The 21,564-nt window shown below is 40.5% G+C and overlaps 1 protein-coding gene across 1 annotated transcript in view; it reads left to right on the forward strand.

Moving 5' to 3' along the window:
- Nucleotides 1-21,345, forward strand: part of MCPH1 (microcephalin 1) — a 277,161-nt gene extending 255,816 nt beyond the window's left edge. The window contains exons 14-15 of the mRNA XM_042457433.1: nt 17,058-17,295; nt 20,442-21,345. Of these exons, the coding sequence (XP_042313367.1) occupies nt 17,058-17,295; nt 20,442-20,503 (300 nt within the window). The 3' untranslated portion in view covers nt 20,504-21,345. The remainder of the gene's footprint in view (nt 1-17,057; nt 17,296-20,441) is intronic.
- The last annotated feature ends 219 nt before the right edge of the window (nt 21,346-21,564 follow it).

Consider the following 21,564-nt stretch of genomic DNA (forward strand, 5'->3'; position numbering starts at 1 on the left):
TGCCAGGAATGTTAGATTTGAAAATTAATTGAATAATGTTAACCATTGGAAATTGGAAAAAAGTAATTAACTTGTTGCGAAAATAATAATAATAATAATAATAATAATAATAGTTTTATTTTTATACCGCCCTTCTTGTAATCAGGGCTGTGTACAGCATAATAAACAAATACACAATACAATACAATATGCAATAAGAAAAAATACATTAAAATTTACATTAAAAGTACATTCTGGCCAGCTCGCCATTGCCGTCAGAGGGGGGGGGAGACTAACTGGAGCTTATATCGGGGAATGCTAACTTGAACAGGAAGGTTTTTAGTTCCTTCCTGAACTGTGCCAGGGAGGTGGCCGAGCGGAGCTCTATGGGCAGCGTATTCCAGAGGGTCGGGGCCGAGATGGTAAACGTCCTCCTCGCTGTAGAGGCTAATCTTGCCCCTGGGACCCTCAGTAGCTGCTGCCCAGATGTTCTGAGTGTGCGGGGCGGATTGTATGGGGAGAGACGGTCCTCAAGGTATCCTGGGCCCAAGCCATGTAGGGCTTTATAGGTTATAACCAACACCTTGTATTGCGCCCGGAAGCGAATAGGCAGCCAATGCAGATTTTTAAGTACAGGTGTTATATGACTGGCCCTGGGTATGCCAGTGACCAGTCTGGCTGCCATATTCTGTACCAATTGTAGCTTCCGGGTGTGGTACAAGGGTTGCCCCATGTAGAGCGCATTGCAGAAATCCAGTCGAGAAGTTACCAGAGCATGTACCACCATTTCAAGGTCCCTCTGGCCCAGGTAGGGACGCAGCTGATGAATCAGCCGAAGCTGGTAGCAGGTGCTCCTGACCGTCGCGTCCACCTGAGATGTAAGGTGAAGTGACGAGTTGAGGAGCACCCCCAGGCTGCGTACCGAGTCCTTTACGGGAAGCGTGATCCCGTTCAGGACAGGTGGAACCACCGCCATCCCCGGGCCAGGAGAACCTATCACGAGCACCTCCGTTTTCTCTGGATTCAGACTGAGTTGGTTTTCCTTCATCCAGCCCATTACTGACTCCAGGCACGCCACGAGAGGAGAGATGCCATCCCCAGTCACACTAAAATGTTAATGTGGGCTAGTCTGTGGGATTTACACAGAATATCATGACGGTTTTCATACTATTGACCTCAGGAGAACCCATTTTCTGTCTTTTTCAAGGGCTCTTGTTTTTGTTTAAAGTTGCCTACATCTGACCTAAGGTTTTCATCCCATGGACTACAAATCCCATAATAGGATTGTTGCCTGCGAATGGTGGCAGTTCTCTTTGTATAATATCCCCCAAGGGTATTGGTACCACTTGAAACCAGAATAGTAAAAGTTGCTCATGAGTAGGTTTTCTCAGTGTCCACCCTTTTAGGATAAAAGATCCCTTAGTAATTGATCATCCTCATACTATACATAATACTGTACAGATTGGTCAATTTGTTCTCTACATTATAGCCATTGATGACTAATAGTGCCACCACTGAGAATATTATTGCCTGTCCTATTACCAATCCTTGGGAAGTTACTCTCCATCACATTATTACTACCATTGTCCATCCACTATAGTATCAAGACCCTCTGTTACCCTGAAAGTGGGTGGATGTGGGAGGCAGTACCAGCATCTCCTTGAAATTTTGGTGAAATTATATCTCAAAAGGAGGTCAGTGAGAGGAGAATAACTTTGGGGATCTGTTCACCTGTGTATACCAGTACTAATTGCAAAGAGACTCCAGTTTCAATGAATAAGAGAGTTTTATTTAGAAATGTGCAAAGATGAATGCAAACACACAATACCAATACAACCTAAAGACGCATACAAGAGTAACATAAGGAAAGGTGTGGAAAGTTGGATAGCGAGGAATCAGAATTTAAAGATGATGATAATTACCAAGCCTAAAGATAGGTCAACGGAATGGCTCAGAAGTGTCTTGGGGTTACAAAGGGAGAGAGTGGTACCCCAGTTGATTGAACAGAGCCCTGGTCTTTGAACAAAATGACTATGTCTGGGGTGAATATTTATATCTTATTACATACCTTGAGGGGGTGTTTGATGTTACCCCCATGGAGTAACAAAGGCTTTGAGGTTTTTCCCATGGAATTGGCAAAAGAGATTCGGAATGACTGATAGCTTTAACTCTGGGGTGATAAAACATTGGATTTGAAACAAACTCTAGGTAATTGAACAGGAAGGGTGAATACAAATGCAACACGAGGTGAAGTGGAAGGTGTGGACTTTGCTTTTGCAAAGAGACTCGCTTTGTGTCTGTTGCAGAAGGAAACACAAAGAGCCTGCAGGAGTAAGCCGCAAACCCATTTAACGTTCATCTTAGTACCATCTAATAATAATAATTAATTTGTTTTATTTATATACCGCTATTCCAAAGATCATAGCGGTGAACAGCAAGTAAGCTAATTAGCAAGTAAGCTAATTTGCCCCCAGCAGTCTGGGTACTCATTTTAGCGACCTCAGAAGGATGCAAGCCTGAATCGAGCTTGGGCCCTTTTGCTGGTCTTGAACTCGCAACCTTGTGGTTTTGAGTGAATGGCTGCAGTACAGGCATTTAACCACTGCGCCATCTAGGTCTCCCACATGCCCTTAGGTCAGTGTGACTCCTTACACGTACAGTGGACCCTTGCCTTACGTTCCGGACTCCCTCCCCCCGCGTAAGGCTAATTCCATGTATGCTTAAGCTCCATTCATTTGAAAGGGGCTTGTGCGAGGTGGCACGGGAGTGCGCGGGGTGCCACAGACGTGTGCCCCATTCATTTGAATGGAATGTGCCACCCCTTGCGCCTTGCGCGCTCCCTGTAGCTTGAGCACGTATGCTCAAGTCTGCGTATAGCGCGCCTGTGTATAACGTGGGCACACTGTATGACTTTCTAATCTCCAAAGGTCATCATGAACTCTCAAAAGCATACTTGACACTATTACGTGTGAGACCGCTTGTCCAGCAAGAAGGGTGTATGGTATGCCAACACCTCACTGGACCTAATTTAATTTGCTGTATATCTTATATATTGTTATCACAACTATCATTTCTAGTTTTTGCAAAGCCTTTCTTGCCTCTGTCTACCCACTACTCGTTTGCTGTTGATCATCCTGTCACAATTCACAAAGAATCCTTTTTAACTGCTGTCTTGTTTGGACTTGAGATTACATACCTTCAAAATGGCATTCCTGCTCTCCATTATGTTGGCAAGATGGGTGAACTAACTTTTCCAGCTGAATCATGGAGAGGACCACACAAGCATACCACAGACTTCCTATTCCCCTACATCACCTTCCTTCCTCTCCGGCTATAACATCCTCCACTGCTATAATGCTGAGACGTGTAAATGTGAGTTCACAGTTTACCATTTAAAGAAGCACAATTACACACAAGCAACCTGCTCTTCTGACAAAAGACACCTTAGTCCCCCCAGTTCATGTGCATGTATCACATGCTCCTTCAAGTTAACTGTCAACCTATGGCAACCCCATGAATTTCACAGGGTTTTCTTAGGCAAGGAATACTCAGAGGTGGTTTGCCAGTTCCTTCCTCTGAAATACTTCTACCCATATATTATTTAGTCCAAACAGTGTATGGTTTTGAGGATATTTCTTTCACTAGCCCTATCAATGTCAAATGAGTCTGTTTTGTTTTCTTTTAATGAATATTCCAAATTTAGTTCTCTGCTTAGAGTATCATTTCCCTGATCCTACTCTGCATACCACCTATGTTCATACTGAATATATAATCATGATATCTATGAAATGATGGAGAAATAAATAATCTGAAAGGATAGCTGTTCAGTTGTGTGAGTTGCTGCACCAATCATTGTTTTCCTTTTCATGGCCTCTTAGTTCTTCACTAAGACTAATCACTCAGTTTCCCATGTTTATTAACATAGGTATAATTCCTGCTGCATCTAGCTACTGCTTTTCCACACAAATATCTCTGTGCATAGGCATGACTACTCAGAATGCTAGCATTTGCAGGGCATAGCAAAATCTTGTTCTGTTCTCCTCTCTTGAAATGGGTGGGTAAGCTGTTGCAGGTGTAAGATATCTCAGTATGCAACAAACGTTTGTACCTAAAACAGACAACTGGGTCAGATTAAACTAATACCATCATGAAAGGTGTTTAACGTAGAACTCATTCAGGTGAAAAGTATGTAAAATCCTGTGCACAGCTACTTGAAGGTTAGTCTCACCAAATGCAATCTACTTGCTTCCAAATAAATACGTGCAAGATTTCACAGTGATTTCACAGTGATTTTATATAGCCATTGATTAGCAGATTATTTTTTTTCAGTGTTATCATTCAACTCCAGAGAAAACATCCTTCTAAAACTAACAAGAATTTGGTTCCTGAAAATGAGAGATAAATACACCCATGTACATTTCAAAACAAAGACATCTGCACATGTTTCCTTGCTTTATATTTACAGGTGTATCTGTTTAAAAAGTTGGATAACAAGGTTGGAGAACTGCTGAGATAACTATCATCTGATAGTTAAAAGGATATGAAAAATTCAGCTTTTACTGAGAAAAAGAGTGTATGATTCCTTAAAAAAAACCCACATTTTATTCATAAACAGTACCAAGGAACTCAAGAAAGGGTTTGAGGTCTTTCATTGTGCTTTATCAGAGAGGTTATTATTGCACTGGTACATTCTGTTTTCCCAGTAAATCTTTATGCTGTTTTAATAAAGTGGAACCCACCCACCCTCGCTGGCTGCTTAACCTAAAATAAAACTTCAGATCTGAAAGAACATTTAACAAAAACTTGATATTTTGTTTGTAACGGACCTTAGTTTAATACAGTAAATGTGATGCTGCAGTTCAGAATTGGGAATCTGGCAGCTCTCCCAATGCTGTTAATTCTCAGCAGCCTTAGTCATATTCAATGGTGAGGAATGTTGGGAACTGTAGTCCAACATGATTCCTACCCTTGCTGTAGCTGACGGCTATCTAAAAAGACTTAGGCCAGAGCCTTGCCTAGAGGGAATGTACTATTGGATACTGGTCAAGGAGCTATTTTTTCCTTACATGTACTCTGTACAATTTTGTTCCATGCACGTTATACCAACAGTTAATATATTTGGTGTCTTCTCCTGGCATTTTGAACCCCCAGTGAGTAAACTGTTAGCTAAATTCTTAAAATGACAAGGTGCAAAATGCCTTTTGCATCAGTTCCTTTAGATGTATCCTCTTAGAAGACAGCAGGAAAATCTACAGAGAATTTTTTAACCCAAGATTGGGGATGAGTGGTTGAATTATTGCCAACACACAAATGCCGATATAATGGAATTCCCCCTGCCCCAGTTGCAGTGAACCGGACATAATAATAGGCTTTGCCTTGTGGCCTATTCACCTCTCCCTTCCTTCCCCTCTTGCTATTGTTTCCCACCCAACTGAAATTTAGAGAGTGAGTTCCATGAAGCAGAGACCTGTCTTTGGCACATTCAGCTCTGTCAATCAGTACATGGCACTTGATAAGTAATAAATCAATGCTTTTACTAATACAGTGTTCTTGAAGCGTTTCTATTCATCAAGAGAGTACGTAAGGCAAAAAAACCGACATCCTCTACAGAGCCAGTAAAACAACTTAACAGTGCAATGTTCTTTCAAATGTTTGCTGTGTCTGTGATGAATGATGCTTGTTTTTCTCCATCTCTTTAATTAGACTGTTTTTACATTTGCCAAAGAAAATGTTGGAATGTAGACAAAAAAACTGAAATCATAGGAACAAGGCTTGATGTAATAGCTTATTTGTATAGGAAACACAACTTGTTTGGTATTTTATTGAAACAGGAAGTTCAGCAATCCGTTTGCAGCAGTAACAAAAAAAATTTCTCAGGTGCTCATTGAGTCATCTGTTGTTAGTTGTAATTGCAGTTACTTGATTTGCTTTTAAAGTTTAATTTAGTTTAGTTTTAAAGAAGGAAATTTTGCACCTCTTAACATTTTGACATAAATGTATGGATTTAAAATAATCAGTACTTCAACACTGTCAGCAACATACCGTATAGATCTTGGTAGACCTCTATTTTTTAAGACATCCTCAAATTCTACAGGTTCCAGGGTTTTCTGCACATCTGTAGAGATGCAGAAGTCAGCTTTAAGCCAAAGTTCAGAACAGTGACATGCTGGTGGCTTCATGGCAATAGGACAGTGAATCTACTCTAGATGTTTAGCTGAACTTTAAAGGAGCTACCCAATCCTGAACCCTATACCTCCAATAAATGTATCACTATGGATATTTGGACTAAAACTCAAAATAGATTTACTACCATACTGACTGGTTTAGAGCTGGGTCTTAGATTTTTGTTAAAAGAAATGATGATTTGTGCAAGTCCTGCCTCAGTACCTTTGCACCCAGGCAACCGCACTAGCATAGGCCGTTTCTATCTGCGATACTCTAGATTAGAAGGACACATTTCTCTCAGGGACATGTAATTTAATATACATTTAATAGGAACTTTTTTTTTCAAATGGTGTCTGGTGAACTGTAGGCTTCAGTCTTCAATCTGAAACCTGTAGGAAGATGAGCCCACTGCTTGAACAAAGCTACTAAGACCTAAAATAGGGAAGGGGAAACTTTGGTCCACAAGCTGCGTATGTCCCACAGAAATTTCTCATCTCCTACCTGATTCCTTTCTGCTGGATCTAATCTTACTCCTTCTTCTCCCAGTGCAGTGTGTGTATGTATGTGGATATAAATGATATAGAGTGCATGTGTGTAACAGTAGTAATGGTTATGTATGGGGCATGGGAAATCATGTTGGAAGTTTCATGTACCAGCTTTGGCCCTGTCTACTTTGAGATGTGGCCTAGCTCACTGCTGGCATGCAGCCTTGATATGCTTGCGTTGAACGGATTCAGCCGCAAGCCAAAAAGGTTCCCCACCCCTGACCTAAAGGATGAAAGTGGGACACAATCTTTTTAAAAAGTTATTTGTAGAGTCCCAGGGGAATTGTGTTCCCTTCCCATCACTTAACTACAGCAGCTGAAGCAGAAATTATGCTTGAATTTTACTTTATTTTGTTCTTTAAGAAATTTGGCACACTGCAAGGTACTGTCGGGCGTCTTAATGGCATCTCAGCTAAAATTAAAGAATAAAGAATGTACTCTGCCTGTGCTTTTAATAATTGTAGTTTGTTTTAGATAGAACAGAGGGTCTAGCATAATGCATATTTTTGGTTAATAAAACAAAGAGTGACTCTTAATGTAGTACTCCATTTATGATGAACTAACAACATTGTTTGGGAAAGAAATCTTTAGGGAGCATGTTTGCCAGGCTTTTGCTTTCAACAGTCCCTCTGATACTGTTATTATTGGAATAAAAGCTCTTTCAATGCATCCCAGCAATAAACATACAAACGTTGCCTTGTATAGTACAGGCAAAGACACCACTGGACCCTGACATGAAGAAATGTTACTCTCCGAGGTGAGCATAAAGGCCAAGGTCCACAGAGCTGTGAAACAGGCTCTGTAAACTCAAGAGCTTTGGGGCTTCCAACCCCCATCCTAAACAGGAATCCTTTATGTTTCTTATAAAACCTTGCATGCACAAGGTCCCAGGTTGGTGTGTCATAATGGATCAGGTAGCAGATGACATGCAAGTGTCACCCTGAGACTCCAGGGGGCTGTTGCCAGTAAGTGTAGACCAGTGGTTCCCAACCTGTGGGTCGGGACCCCTTTGGTGGTTGAATGACCCTTTTATGGGGTCGCCTAAGACCATTGAAAAACACCTGTTTAATTATAGTTATGAAGTAGCAACAAAAATAATTTCATGGGTTTGGGTCACCACAACATGAGGAACTGTATTAAAGGATCACGGCATTAGGAAGGTTGGGAACCACTGGTGTAGACAGTACTTGCCTAGATGAACAGACAGCCTGACCTTATAAGAGACAGGTTTCTATGTCCCAAGTGAATATCAATAGCAGTTGCAACATTGTGCCATAGGAGCCCGCTGTTTCAAGAGATAAGAGTCAAAATGCCATGGAGACCCAGATCTTGAAGTCACAAGTAACCATTTTACCTGTAATATTATTTTGGGGGGTAACTCAAGAGCAGAATGGCATAGTAATTTGAATGTTGGGCTATGACTCTGGAGACAAGGGTTTGATTCCTCACTCAGCCATGAAACCCACTGGGTGACCTTGGGCAAGACACATGCTCTCAGCCTCAGAGGGATAAATGGCAAACCCCCTCTGAACAAATCTTGCCAAGAAAACCCCAAGGTTTATGGTGCTTTAGGGTCAGCGTAAGTCGGAAACAGCCTGAAGGCATACACTACTACCTGGAACAATAACGTGTCTTTTTAATAAATAATAATGAAAGCTTTATTAATATCCTGCTTTTTGTTAAAAACAATAAAAGTAGCTTACAAAACTTACAAATCAACCATATATACAAATATCCCCCCCCCTTAAAAGAATAAGCAGTGGCTGGTAACCTTGTTAATTTACTCATTGCTTTTACATGTTACTGGGAGAGGCATTTCGAAGGGATTTTCCAATTTAGAGTAATTTTCTTGATGTTTTAGTTAGGGGCTAAAGGAGCAGCTTCCCACCGCCCCTTTCCTTGCTGGATCAGGCCATGGCAACTACATGCCACACCTCAATCTGTTCTTTCCTCAGTGCAAAAAGAAGCTACAGAAAGACGCTTCTTTTCACACCGGGGAAAAGACAACTTTGCCGCCTTGGCAGCACTTTTTCTGAGATTCTTTGGCCCAGCCCGTGTAAATGCTGCGCCAGAGAAGGGGCATGACACTGCCTGCCATGTGGTCGGTCAGGTGGCATGACGGTGGCATCAGGGAGGAGTTGGTGCATCCAGTGGGCGGTCACCCCCCCCCCCACACTCCTCCACAATGCTGGCGTTTAGGACCGGTCTGTTGAGGCCCTTAGCTTAGAGGGTTTTTTGCACACATATAAAGGAAAAGTAATAAAAAGTAGGCAATAACAATATCACCAACTTTAATTAGTCAATTTGCAAAACCGCAATGAGTAATGCCAATGAGTTACTTTTAAAAACTGTGATGACTAACAGTAAAAAATAGTTTTTGAAAGTAATATTGTAAACTCTGGGTATATAGAGCCCTTGGAATGAGCCTATGTTCCTTCTTCACGGTCTCTGTGCATCATATGTGCATATGTGGGTTTTGCATATGTGCTTAGCCTCTCAAAGCACATTGTAGAGCTGAGCTTTTTTGGCAGGAACCTGGCCCCCAGTCCCTCATCATACATCTAGGTGTGCCTCAGCTAATTCTTCTCAGGTTTTTTTTTTTATTATTATTATTCACCACATGGGCATCATCGACCACCCGTCTGCTTACACATCAGGAGATCAGTGCTATGCGAATCTGATACCCGTGGGTAGGAGGTGAAAACTCAGAGTAACCAGGTAGAACATATTTCAAGATAGTAGCCTTAGTTCAGCTTAGTTTAGCTTGTTTTCTTGGAAGCACTGACACACACACACACCGCTTTCTGTCTCATCTATCTAGCCTTTAGGGTGCACAGCAAAAGTTATGTCTGCTGGAATTTTAAAATTCTTTGGCATCATTTTTGTTTGCATCATCCTTTAGAAGTTTTACGCTCAATTTATCCACAGGTCATATTAAAATCCACAGTTTTGGTCCCCAAACCTGCCCTTGACTTATGCATGAGGTTGACATAGGGCCCGTACAGACAGGCCAAAATAAAGCTGCTTTGGGTCACTTTGGAGGTATGCTGTTTAAAATGATGCATGCATCATAAGAGACCGGAAGCCATGCCAAAGCCACGTTCCAGTCCTAAGGACTGGAGTGCAGCTTTGGCACAGCTTCTGGCCTCTTAAGATGTATGTGTCATTTAAACAGCATACCTCCAAAGTGACCTGAAGCAGCTTTATTTTGGCCTGTCTGTACGGGTCCATAGTCCAGTATATATGGTAGTTTAGATTCCTTTATTTCATTTTTTAGGTGCCAGTCCATTTTTAGGAAATAAACCGCAAACACTAGTCCCATCGACAATTATCATAGACTGTGGTCATTTAGTGGTTTTGAATGACATGTCCTTGTCAGATGAATCCCATCGCATTGAACCATGGCAGTTAAAATAGTCACACTGGACTGTTTCTGAAGTACAGATAGAGTAGAGTTGGCTAAGGCTGTGCAGGTGCCAAACTAGTACCTGGATACTGTTTGTTTGTATCCTGTCTTTCTCCCAGCATGGAATCCAAAGCAGGGTACAATGTATATGATGGGCTGGATGACAGCCAGTAAACTGAAGCTGAAGATGGAAGCTTTGTGGATTGGTGGTTCTCATGTTTGTGTGCTAGATAAGCAATCTGCCCTGGGTGGTGTTGCCCTCCACCTGAAAGAGCAGGTGTGTAGCTTGGGAATACTTATAGTTCCATCTTTGTCACTGAAAATGCAGATGGACTCAGTGACTCAAAATGCTCAGACCAAGTTCGTCTGGCTCTTCAGCAATAGCCATTTCTGGACAGATATAACTTCTGGACAGGTATAACAGTAATCCATGCATTGGTAACAGCCCAGTTAGACTACTGCCATGCACTATACATGAGGCTGCCCTGGAAAACAACTTGGAAACTGCAGCTAGTGCAAAATATATTCATTAGTCTGTTGACTAAAACATGATACAGCATCTGTGTAAAACCAGTTTTAAAGAAATTGTTCTGGTTGCCAATATATATTTCGTCTGAATGCAAGGTTCTGGTAATGACATTTAAAGCGCCAAAGAGGTTGGGACCTTGGTGGGATACAGGTCTACCGCCACCCTGGTTTGCTCCGCGGGGAAGCCGCAACGGACAAATCACGCGGCTCCCTCATGCAGCGAAAAGGACCCGCAAAAAGCGGGTCCTTCTTGCAGTGCCATAAAAACGTCACGGTGCGCCAATGGTGCACTCGTGATGTCCTCATGATGCTGGGACGTGTGGAGGCTAAGCGTCTGTCACGTCAAAATGGCGGTGCCCGTGTAGACAGGGCGCCGCCATTTTGCCGCTGCCAGTACTTACTAGGGTTAGGGAATGTCTGAATGGTGCACGCTCCCTAACCCTACTGCCGCCACGCTATATTTTGCTCGTCTGTATCCCGCCCTTGATACTTGAAAGAGAGAATATATCTCCCTATATATTCCTTCCTGAGGTTTGATATATGCTGGAATGGCCCTGCACTAGGGCTCAAAACAGGCCAAACAGAGTGGCTTCTGGCCACTTAATGGGCATGGCATTTAGACAGTGCATGCCTCTGAAGTGGCTAGAAGCTGCCAGCAAAAGGAGCAGATTTAAACCGCTTCAGGAGTGGGCCATCCAGTCGCTGCGGTCCTGGAGCAATGGTGGCCAGAGATTACTCCTTCTGAGCCATCTGCTTCGGCCCTGTGCCATCTTTGCTGTAGAACCCCAGTTACAAAATACTCTCTCCTTAGAGGCCCAGTTGGAGCCAATGTTGCTCTCATTCCAGTATCACATGAAAATGCAGTTGCTTACTAAACCCTTTAGCAACAGCAATAGAAAGTTCGAGTCCTAAGTGATTTTACATTAATCTGCACATGTCCCACACTATTTTGAACTATTTGAACAAGATAGTTTGTCTTCTTTTAACTTGTTAAATTGTTTAATACATTTAATATTACCGGCTGGCATTCTGTAGTGCAGTTACACATTTGTAAAATAGGGTTATAAATCTGTAAACTGTTCTGTATTCAGTAAGACTATATAATCACGATTGTGGTATAATATAAACGCGCACACACATTAAGCAAAGGAGGTCTGTTGAGCCTCCAATCTCAGTCATGCTAGATGACATTTTCAGTCCCTACCACCAGTCATCAAGGCTGCAATAAGAAATTGTGAAAGGATCCTGCCACTAATAGTTGTATCGTCCCTCACTAGTGGGATGGGACTAGAAACATCTTCCTCCTTATACATTGATCAGCAAGTTGATTTTACTGAGATCTTTAATAAATAATAATAATAATAATAATAATACTTTTATTTTTATACCGCTTTTCCTGCAGATCAAAGCGGTTTACAGTCAGATCTCTAGGGTGGACTATACATATTCAAATAAATGCAGCCTAAAATTGCATTGGCCATTTTAGCTGCTGCATCACACTGTTGACTCATGTTCAATTTGTGGTCTGCTTGGACTCCCCCATCCTATATCTGTGCATTTTATTTTTCCTCCCTAAGTGCAGTACCTTACATTTCACCATGTTGAATTTCATTTTGTTAGCTTTGGCCCAGCTTTCTAGTCTATTCAGGTCATTTTGAATTTTGATCCTGTCCTCTGGAGTATTAGCCATTCCTCCTAATTTGATGTCATCTGCAAATTTGATAAGTATGCCCCCAATTCTGTCATACAAGTCATTGATAAAGATGTTGAATAATACTGGGCCCAGGACAGAGCCCTGTGGGGCCCCACTGCTCTCCAGGATTAAAAAAGCCATTGTTGAGCATCCTTTAGGTTCGTCCCATCAACCAATTACAAATCCATGTAACAGTTGCCTTGTCTAGCCCACATTTTACAAGCTTGTTTGCAAGAATATCATGGGGAACTTTGTCAAAGGCCTTACTGAAATCAAGATATACTATATCCACAGCATTCCCTTCATCTACCAAGCTGGTAATTTTATCAAAGAAAGAGATCAGATTTGTCTGGCATGACTTCTTTCTCTGAAACCCGTGTTGACTTTTTGTGATTATGGAATTGTCTTCTAGATGTTCACAGACTCTCTGTTTAATGATCTGCTCCAGAATCTTTCCTGGTATTGCTGTCAGACTAACTGGACGATAATTGTTGGGATCCTCTTTCTTCCCCTTTTTGAAGATGGGGACAACGTTTGCCCTCCTTCAGTCTGCTGAGACTTCTCCTGTTCACCAGGACTTCTTAAAGATTATTGCCAGTGGCTCCGATATTACAGTTACCAGTTCTTTTAATACCCTTGGATGTAGTTCATCTGGGCCTGGAGACTTATATTCATTTAGATTAACAAGGTATTCCTCTACTATCTCTTTGCTTATTCTATGCTGAAATTTCCCCATTCTGTCCTCTGCTCCTCAGGTTGAGCACCCTTTTCTTTTTCTCATCCCACCAAGTTTCAGTGATGCCTATTATATCATATTTGCTTTGTTGTACTAGGAGTTCAAGTTCATCTTGCTTATTTCCCATGCTCTGTGCATTAGTGTAGAGACATCGCAGACCAAGGGTCCCCTTTACTTGCTGCCTGTGCAAGTTTTTTGGCCTCCCATTGTTGGGTCCTTGCACTATTTGTCTTGTTTCTTTTGTATCAGTTTGACTATTTTCTCCAGCCCTTTTGCCTTCCTTAATATTGTCTCCCTCCCCCACGTAACTCAGTTTAAAGCCCTCCTGATCAAATTCTTGAGACTGTTGGCAGAAACATTTCTTCCAACTGGCGTGAGATGCAACCCATCCGTTGCCATCTGTGTGTGGAGTCCTCATTTGTAAAACTGTGTGGAGGAACTACAAATAATTTTGGCCCAGTCCAGATGGGCCAAATATGGCGTGCTTGCGCCATATTAGGGCTAAGGGACAGCACGGCAACTGCACGGTCCCTAGTCCTATTACGGTGCCGTGTCGTAACAATGGTGGCATCCTGTACAGATGGTCGCCACCATTGCTACATAAGCACTGCACGGCTTCCGCATGGTGCTGCGCTGCACTTATGTAACTAGTTCACCATGGCTCACCATGGCAGACTATTTACACTGCAAGACATGCAGTGTAGTATGTACTCTATTGGCAAGGCTAGGTAGAGACATGAGGCTGGAGAGAGATGCAGCTGAAGACACACTTAGGATCTACGGCTGGATTCCAAGTTTTGTGATCAGCACAAATCCTTGCCTCCCAAGATTTCACAGATCCTTGAATCTCTCCAGTCGCACCTCTCTCCAGCCTTGCATCTCATTTGTTCACTACTTGGCTGAAGTGAGACTGAGAATCTGAGAGATGAACAAGCAAGAGCACCAAACAGCTGCTGCCTTAAAGGCAGAAGCAGATGACTGGCAGCAGAAAGTTTTGTATTTTGGAGGTTTTCAGATTTCTGGGGATGCTCAACCTGTAGTACAGCCTGTTAAGTATACTTATGTATAGTACAGCTTGATGCCATTAAAAGGCTTGGGCCTTTTAATTTTGTAATACCATGAGTTTTAGGCTTTTATTTTGAAAGGTATAAAATGTAAGGTTCTCCCCCATCCCAGTTTTCTTGTCAGCTAAAGTATATTTTCAGAATAATAGGGTTGAGACTGTGAAAATAAAATGACTCTTTGGTTACAACAACCACAGCAAAGAAAAGTCTTCAGATACAAGGCTGAACAAGCAGAAATTCAACAGATCTTTCCCATCATTTCTTCCAAAATGTGTAAAACAGCAGGATTACAATCAAGTTAAACTGTATGTATGTTCCTTGTGGCAATGTAAGGCTCTTGCTGGGTTTTTAACATAAACAGAGTTTGTCAGTTCTAATCAGCTTCAGATTGAGCTCCAGGCTAGCAAAAGCGACAGGACAATTTTAGCACAACGTCTCTTGAAAACTGGTTTGATTATTAATTTTAGATAAAGTTATGCTAGATGAAAGTCTCCTGCAGATTGTTTTTCTTCTTTTGGATTTCACTGATTAGCCTAAACAGGAGATTAAGTGATGTCTGTGATGGAAGGGAAATGTCCTTTTGGGTACTTAAAAGTCTATTTTGAATTTACAATGATGCAGTTCTAGCACTTTAAACATCATGTATGATATCCCTGTTAATGTGAACATTTAACTGTTTAACTGAATCACTTTGTGTTTTCAGGAGGAATATATATTTTGCAGTTGTTTAAAGTCAGTATATAGGCCCAATGCATACATCACAACCCATCTCTTAACCTTGGCTGAAAAATAAAGTTGACTCTCTCTTTTGCCTAATTCCTACTCTGTTCCTAGCATTCACCAAGCTTGAGTCTTATTTGTATTCTGGCGTTAGCTGCAGTTATACTAACTGGTATTACCATTGTTATAATTTTATTTATTTCCTCCAGGTAAGTATCAGAATGTCGACCTCTTTTTATCATTACAACTTCTCTCTAAAATTGGGTAGACTGACAGTAAGAGTAAATGGTCTAAGGTCAGCCAATATATTTCATGGCTACGAAGGGACTTAAACCTGGAATTCCCCAATTCTAGAAGAACACTAAATATGTATTATACTAAATCCTAGTCAGGGAGAATCCTTTTAGTATTAACCATATATTACTGTCAGTATACTTATAAACCAAGATTGAGGCTTGTTACACATTGTGCTCAATAAATACAAATATTAGACTTTGATGCATAAGACAGGAAAGCTGTCTGTTGCCAGAGACTGAATGGACAAGCTAGGGCTGATGGTGGCCCTCTGACCATCCTGGAAAAGCCAAGCTGTATTCTAAAGGCAAACTGGACATTTTCCCACAGATCTGACATTAATTTGAATATCTCAATAAATAAGCCTCATCTACTAAAAGAAAAAATCCCAGAAATGTCTGCTAAATGTGTCCTTATTAGAGAAGTCTCTATAAGTGAACAAAGAGAGAGAGAGAGAGAAAGATAAATTCTGTTCTGAAATGCTGGTTCACATGTTCAACATATAGTATTATGTCAGCATTCGTATGTATTTTATTATTCCTAATATGAAATTACAGAATGAAACTACTAAAATCTCTAAATCACTGGATGATACAGATTTTCCTGCACTAAAAATATCATAGACTATTTAAACCCATTGTATATTATTTTCATCGGTCTTACACTTGATCAGCAGAATCTGAATCTGAATATGCTCTTGAGATTCTTGAATTAAAATAGAAGTCAAATTGCACCTGAAGGATCTTGATTATGTTTTAGCTTATTTCAAGTTGGAAGTACTGTAGTGGTAATGAAATGTTCTTCCATTGAATTTATATTCTGATTGTCTATTTCTAGGATAATACGTAGATAACACAGTGACTATTACATGATCAAATGACAACATTTGTGTTTTAGGAACATTTTCTTCAATACAGACCCCATAGGATTTGATGTGAGCAAAAAGCTGCATAATAGCAAAATTAATAGCAAAATGGCAGGATGCATTGGATTAGTGGTTAAGATGCCAATTCTGATGATCAGAAGATTGGAAGGTTGGCAGTTCGAGACCCAAGTGCCATGCGATGGAGTGAGCTCTTGTCACTAGTCCCAGATTCTGCCAACCTGGCTGTTTAAATGCAAATAGGTAAATAGGTACCACTTTGGTGGGAAAGTAAGCAGCATTCTGTGCAGTCATGTTGGCCACATGACTACTAGAGTAGTCCTTGGACAATGCTGGCTGTTCAGCTAAGTAACGGAGATGAGAACTATCCCCTAAAGTGGATTACAATTACACATTCATGTCAAGGAAAAAACTTTACCCTTACCTATCATTTCCCCAAAAAAGGAAGCCTATTAAGTTCAATTCAATATCTAAATGTATACAATAAATTTTTAAATTTTTCATAGTTTTTCTAAACTGGTTTTCACAGAGCTTATATTAATGTCGTCTGTTCTGCTGATAAATCTAGGACTATGTCTAGGACTTAGGTCTTTTCATTTTAAATTGAGACTATGATGGGAACTCACTTGTATTTCTGATGGATCTCACTCCTTCCAAGAGAAATGGTAGCTCCCTCTCCGTCCTACAGATTCCCAAGCACGCACACACACATATACATACATGAAATTTTAATAAGCAGCATGTTCTAAAGGCAAATATTACGTACTGACGTGAACCAAGGATGTCCTGAGACTTTTTGCTATCTAATGGAATAACAGATGGTATCTCCCACCTGCCCAAACCAAGATACATTGTTGAAACCAGGCAAGATGCAGAAAATTCTTCAAGCAAAATTCTTCAATAACAACTGACCAACTAACAATTTTCTGCCCTTCAAGACAACCCAAATCTACTGCCTGCGCCAGGCTTATCAATCTACTTAATGTTTAGGGTAGCCCTGGTGTCACAAAACAATAATGTGAGCTTTTTTCCTCTTTAAAACAGATCTGCCGATTTCAGCGGTACCTTCCAAACAAGAAAGATCATCAGAAGCTTTTTTCAGATCAGCCCATGATGTTCATATCACATACAAGTCAACCTCCCTGCAAGAAACTCTGTGAGTTAGTAGAACTTTGTGGAGGAAAAGTGTGTAAAACAATCCGTCAAGCTAAAATCTGTATTGGCAAATGTAGGGTTGGCAAGTACACAGATGTGCAGTGTTTATCAGAAAAATGGATTCTAGGTAAGAGATCTCATTTTTACTTTGTACTATTATTAACCTTTATTTATAAAGCGCTGTAAGTTTACACAGCGCTGTACATCAATTTTTTAGTCAGACGGTTCCCTGCCCTCAGGCTTACAATCTAAGAAGACACGACACAAAAGGAGAAGGGAGTGGTGGTGGGGAATAGGATCAGGTCCAGCAGATCTTTTCCACCTCCGAGGCCTGGACCAAGGCAGATGGACTGGAGGAAGGGCTTGGCTTCTTAATGGATGGTTAGAAGGAGGCTTCCTGGGTCAGAGAGGGGCTCACCTCTGGGAATGCTTCTCTAAACAATATAGTCTTTAATTCAGTTTTGAAACTGGGCAGAGAAGTGATGAGGTGTGCATGTGGGGGAAGAAGGTTCCAGGAGTAAGGGGCAGCAAGCGAGAAGGGACGAATTCGGGAGGGGGCAGTGGTAGTCCTACATTGTGACAGGGGACCCTGACTACCAGAGCGGAGGGTGCGAGTAGGAATGTAAGGAGAAAGAAGGTCAGATAAGTAAGGAGGGGCCAACCTCCTTACTTATATATATAAGTTATATATATATATATATAAAACTATGCTGGTGTTAGCATCTAATGCTTGAAATTGACATATCTGTCACTAGTACTGTGAATCAAATTATTGCTGTCAATTTGCATGTATAGCTGTTTTGAAAAACTAACTCCTTCTCCAAGTAAAACACTGTGACCTTGAAAACCTGCCATAACATGCAAACCTACCGTAACCTGGTGGTGGGGGTGTGCCTTCAAGTTGATTCCAACTTGTGGCAACCCTAAGGTGAACCTATCATAGGGTTTCCTTGGCAATTCTATCATAGGGTTCACCACTACCATCCTCTTAGGCTGAGAGAGTGTGACTTGCCTCAGGTCACCCAGTGGGTTTCCATGGCTGAGCCGGGATTCTAATCCTGGTCTCCCAGTGTCCTAATCCAACACTCAAAGTACTATACCACACTGGCTCTCTTAGGAATGTATTAATGCGCAAATTTTGGTTTTGTTGGTTTTGGCAAGTTAAGGTTTGTTTCTTTACTATTATGAAGTGGTTACCTATAAACATATACTAGCCTGAATCAGGGTGGTTAAATGCCTGTACTGCAGCCACTCACTCAAAACCATAAGGTTGCGAGTTCAAGACCAGCAAAAGGGCTCAAGCTTGACTCAGGCTTGCATCATTCTGAGGTCGCTAAAATGAGTACCCAACTTGTTGGGAGCAATTAGCTTACAGTTGTAAACTGCTTAAACACTGCTAGTTCAGTATGAAGCGGTATATAAATAAAGCTGTTTGTTTGTTTGTTGTGATTCCCAGTTAAAATAAATCCATTGACTCAATTATTGAATGGTAAATCATTGTGTCACCTTCTGTGAGTCACACACTTTCAATCCCAGAAAACCCTGAGATATGTCAGAAATGACATGAAGGCACATAACAACATCAGCAAATCAACACATAGATAAATCCCGTTATTTCCATTGGTGTATTATAATTGGAAATAACCTGTTAGATTCAGGCTACTGAGTTCGGTAACCAGGGTTATACATTTTCCTGTTCCTAAGATCAGAAAAATTACAACTCATTCAAAGGTTTCCCCATCTGACCGCAGGCAAATGCGTGCCAAAGTAGAGCTCATGGTTGCTTGGACAGACAGGAGGTTGCTGTGTGATCTAGTTGTTGTAGATATGTGCATTATTTCCCTGCCTATCTCTGTACACACCCCTTTTGTATATAGTGAAATTATGAGCTAGTCTTGTACTTTATAAACTCACAATGTGTAAAAGTGAATGATCAGGCTGAAAAAAGTCCTGCAGTTATTTGAATGCAGATTCTCCTTTGACCTCAAAGTTTGGATAGGGAACCTTCAGTTCTCCAAATGTTGTCAGATGTAAATTTCCACGGTACATTGGGAATGCTGGCTAGAGAGCTGCATCCCCATCCCTGCACTAGGCTAAAGCCTCATTCACTTCTGGAAGCATATTTAATCAACATGTGGGGACAAAAAAGAGACCTGTTTCCAGTGCTGTCATTCTCCTTTAGCAGAAAGCAACAGGATTGCACAGAAGGGCAGGGGAAAAAATTAACTTTTTAACAGATTTTTTTTTGAAAAAATTAAAATTTAAAATTTAATTTTAAAAAGCCCGGAACCTTTCCTTTCTCATCCCACTGAGCCTCACCTAACTCACACCAACTCTTCAGCATTTTAAAGGGACCCAGGCAAATGCCACATCCCATTTCTGCAAAAAGGCCAAAATTTGGGGAACCATGGTTTCACTCCTTCTTTAAGATGTTGCCTAGTATGGCTCACACACCCCTAGAAATACCCCTGCTCCTATCTACTCACATTAATTCAACACATTTCCAGAATGAGTGATCACTTTAATAGTTTCAGTATCCTCATTGAAAGAAGATCCCACATTGAGTTAGTCAGTAGATCTCTCAATTATCTATTTGATTTTATGCAGACAGAGAGGAAATGCACGCATCCAAAAGCTGCTTCTAATCTCACCATATATCAAAATATTGTCTGAGCATTAGTGACATTCCTGTGATTAACAGGATAATTTTTCCCCAAACAGTCTGCTAAAAATCAAAGTCTAGACATTTTCTTATTAAAAATAAAAAGATGGTTCATAGCCTTAATGTTGTATATTTTCAGTTCTATACTAAACTATATCTCAGTTGGGGGAGTTAATTGAACTGAACCTTAACACCCCTTTCACTTCTTTGCCCTTTTGAACACCACTTTTTCTAGACTGAACAATGAAGGAATACACTAGATTTTACAGTGAAATTGGATGACACTATTTTTATATACTAGGGAAAATACAGTGGATCCTTATTATACGCTGGGGTTTGGTTCCAAGATCCCCCGTGGGTAACAAAATCCGTGGATGCTCACGTCCCATTAAAAATAATGACATAGCAAAATGGTGTCCCTTATAAAAAATGGAAAATCAAGGTTTGATATTTGAAATTTATACTTTTTTTGAACATTTTCAAACCGTGGATGCTTGAATCCGTGTATAAAAAAATATGTGTATAAGAAGGGCTGACGGTATACATGTTCAAGTGTACAGATCTGTTGATTCTGCGTTCATTCTAAATAATATTCTTTACTTTCCATCCAGATTCAATTACCCAGCACAAGATCTGCCCCATGGAAAACTACATATTTCCCAAGAGAGTTTAGCATCCATAGGATTATTAATTGTCACAATCTTTGGAATTCATCTAGCAAACTGAATAGTGAATCCTTGCAAGCTTCACTTTGTCAATGGAACATTACTGAAGTAGTTGAAAAGATAAGCTTTACAAAAAACTCCAGGAATTTGCAACATTGAGAAGTAAGAGAATGTGTTTAATGCACATGTTTAGTTTCACACACAGTATAGCCCAATGTTTTTAAAAAAATACTATCTGAACAGTCAGTGAACATCACATAGATAATTATATTGTGCTAAAGCCACTATTTTAATTTAGTGAATGTTGAATTGGGCTGAAATATCTCTACCTGGTGCTTATGAAGTCAAATTCAAGAAAATATAAAGTTGTGCAAGATGAATCAGATCAATATTTTTATTCTTTATGACCATAAAGTCTCATCTATTGGCTTTGTACAAATGTTTAACAAAATTGCCAATACAAGGCTGTTTGCCAGTGAGGAACCACTCTTCATGGACAGCCATACAAACTCTTTTATTAGGGAATTTTCTGCCAAGGCAGCAATATGTCATAGGCTGAAACAGAAATATTTTAATGAAAAGTGACATGTGAACACATGGTTCCCAGTAAACACCAGAATATGATGTTTAAAACTGTATCATGGTCTTCTAGCCCTCTCATAAATGTTTTACACATGAAAAACTTGTCATCGCTTATTTATGTAACCAAACATTCTAAATTGGTTTTGTCATAAATTCTCTTGAAATGAATTTCAAGCTGTGAACAGAGCAGCCTCTTGGGATAACTGCTCTTTTTTTAGGCACATGTGTAACAGTTTCTATAGTGAGAGCTTAATAAAGATATTTACAACAAATGTATTTAAATTACAGTCTTGACGCCATTGTTTTCATAGGTAATGCTCCCCACTTGGTAGCTGTGTGGCAAATGTAGTTTTTTTGTGCATTTATTGTTAAACAGTCTTGTTTTTAGCTACTTACATGAAAATATGTCTTAGAGTATCTGTAGTCATTACAGCATATGCAAGTAGGAACTGTTTTGACTAATATATATATTTGCAAAAAGTCCTCA

The sequence above is a fragment of the Sceloporus undulatus genome, chromosome 1 (genome assembly GCF_019175285.1).
Source record: "Sceloporus undulatus isolate JIND9_A2432 ecotype Alabama chromosome 1, SceUnd_v1.1, whole genome shotgun sequence".
NCBI lineage: Eukaryota > Metazoa > Chordata > Lepidosauria > Squamata > Phrynosomatidae > Sceloporus > Sceloporus undulatus.